General features: G+C 43.4%; 1 protein-coding gene across 1 annotated transcript; it reads left to right on the plus strand.

Moving 5' to 3' along the window:
• Positions 1–287: 287 nt before the first annotated feature.
• Positions 288–668, plus strand: LOTGIDRAFT_147122 (hypothetical protein; the record flags this gene model as incomplete). Its single annotated transcript, XM_009053876.1, has 1 exon — positions 288–668. The coding sequence occupies one exon, from the start codon at positions 288–290 to the stop codon at positions 666–668; it is 381 nt and encodes a 126-aa protein (XP_009052124.1).
• Between the last annotated feature and the right edge of the window lie 346 nt (positions 669–1,014).

Raw genomic sequence — 1,014 nt, forward strand, 5'->3', positions numbered from 1 at the left:
ACCTTTGGCGGCATGTTGAATTTAGAGTACTAACGTGATGTGGACAGTGCGGTGTCTAACAGTCAAGTGAGTAGTGAACACGCGCGAAATTTTCCTTTTATACTCGAAAATGGAGTCGAAAAATAGGATCGAAAGCTTTTCTCGTGAAATAGCGCGGACTTGATAGTGAGCACCGTAGTTTTCGACTCCATTTTCGAGTATAAATAGTGTTTTTAGTCGTCGCGTTCGCTTCATTCAGTTACTAGACTTTCGCACGACGACACCGTCTCACTAACTAAATTCACATCATGTCTGGACGAGGAAAAGGAGGAAAAGTAAAGGGAAAGAGCAAGACCCGATCATCCCGGGCTGGATTACAGTTCCCTGTCGGTCGTATCCACCGTCTGTTGAGAAAGGGAAACTATGCCGAGCGAGTCGGAGCTGGTGCCCCAGTCTACTTAGCCGCTGTTTTGGAATATTTGGCTGCTGAAGTTCTCGAGTTGGCTGGTAACGCTGCCCGTGACAACAAGAAATCCAGAATCATTCCAAGACATTTACAGTTGGCTATCCGAAATGACGAGGAATTGAACAAGCTGTTGTCCGGAGTAACCATCGCTCAAGGTGGTGTCCTCCCCAACATCCAAGCCGTTCTCTTACCCAAGAAATCCGAGAAGGCTGCATCCAAATAAATCTAGCGATTTATTTAGAATACACAAAAAAACGGCCCTTTTCAGGGCCACCCAAAATCTCAAAAAAGAGGGAAAAAGTCTAAATCTTACATTTCAAAATAAAGGAATGTCCCCAATATCCCCTGTCTAATAAGGACAAATCGCTATATAAACACTCACGGCTTGTGGTGTGTCAGCGTGACATACATTCATTCATTCGTTTATCCATACGTTCGTTTACATAGTCACTCACTCACTCAATCAATCACTCGTCTGGATTAAACCAGATTAACGAATTACTAATTAGATTTTCTCTCTTGTACAAACCAACTTACACTCTCGTTATTCGTCCCTGATCAAAGCAGAT

The sequence above is a fragment of the Lottia gigantea genome (assembly GCF_000327385.1).
Source record: "Lottia gigantea unplaced genomic scaffold LOTGIsca_2012, whole genome shotgun sequence".
Taxonomy (NCBI): Eukaryota; Metazoa; Mollusca; class Gastropoda; family Lottiidae; genus Lottia; species Lottia gigantea.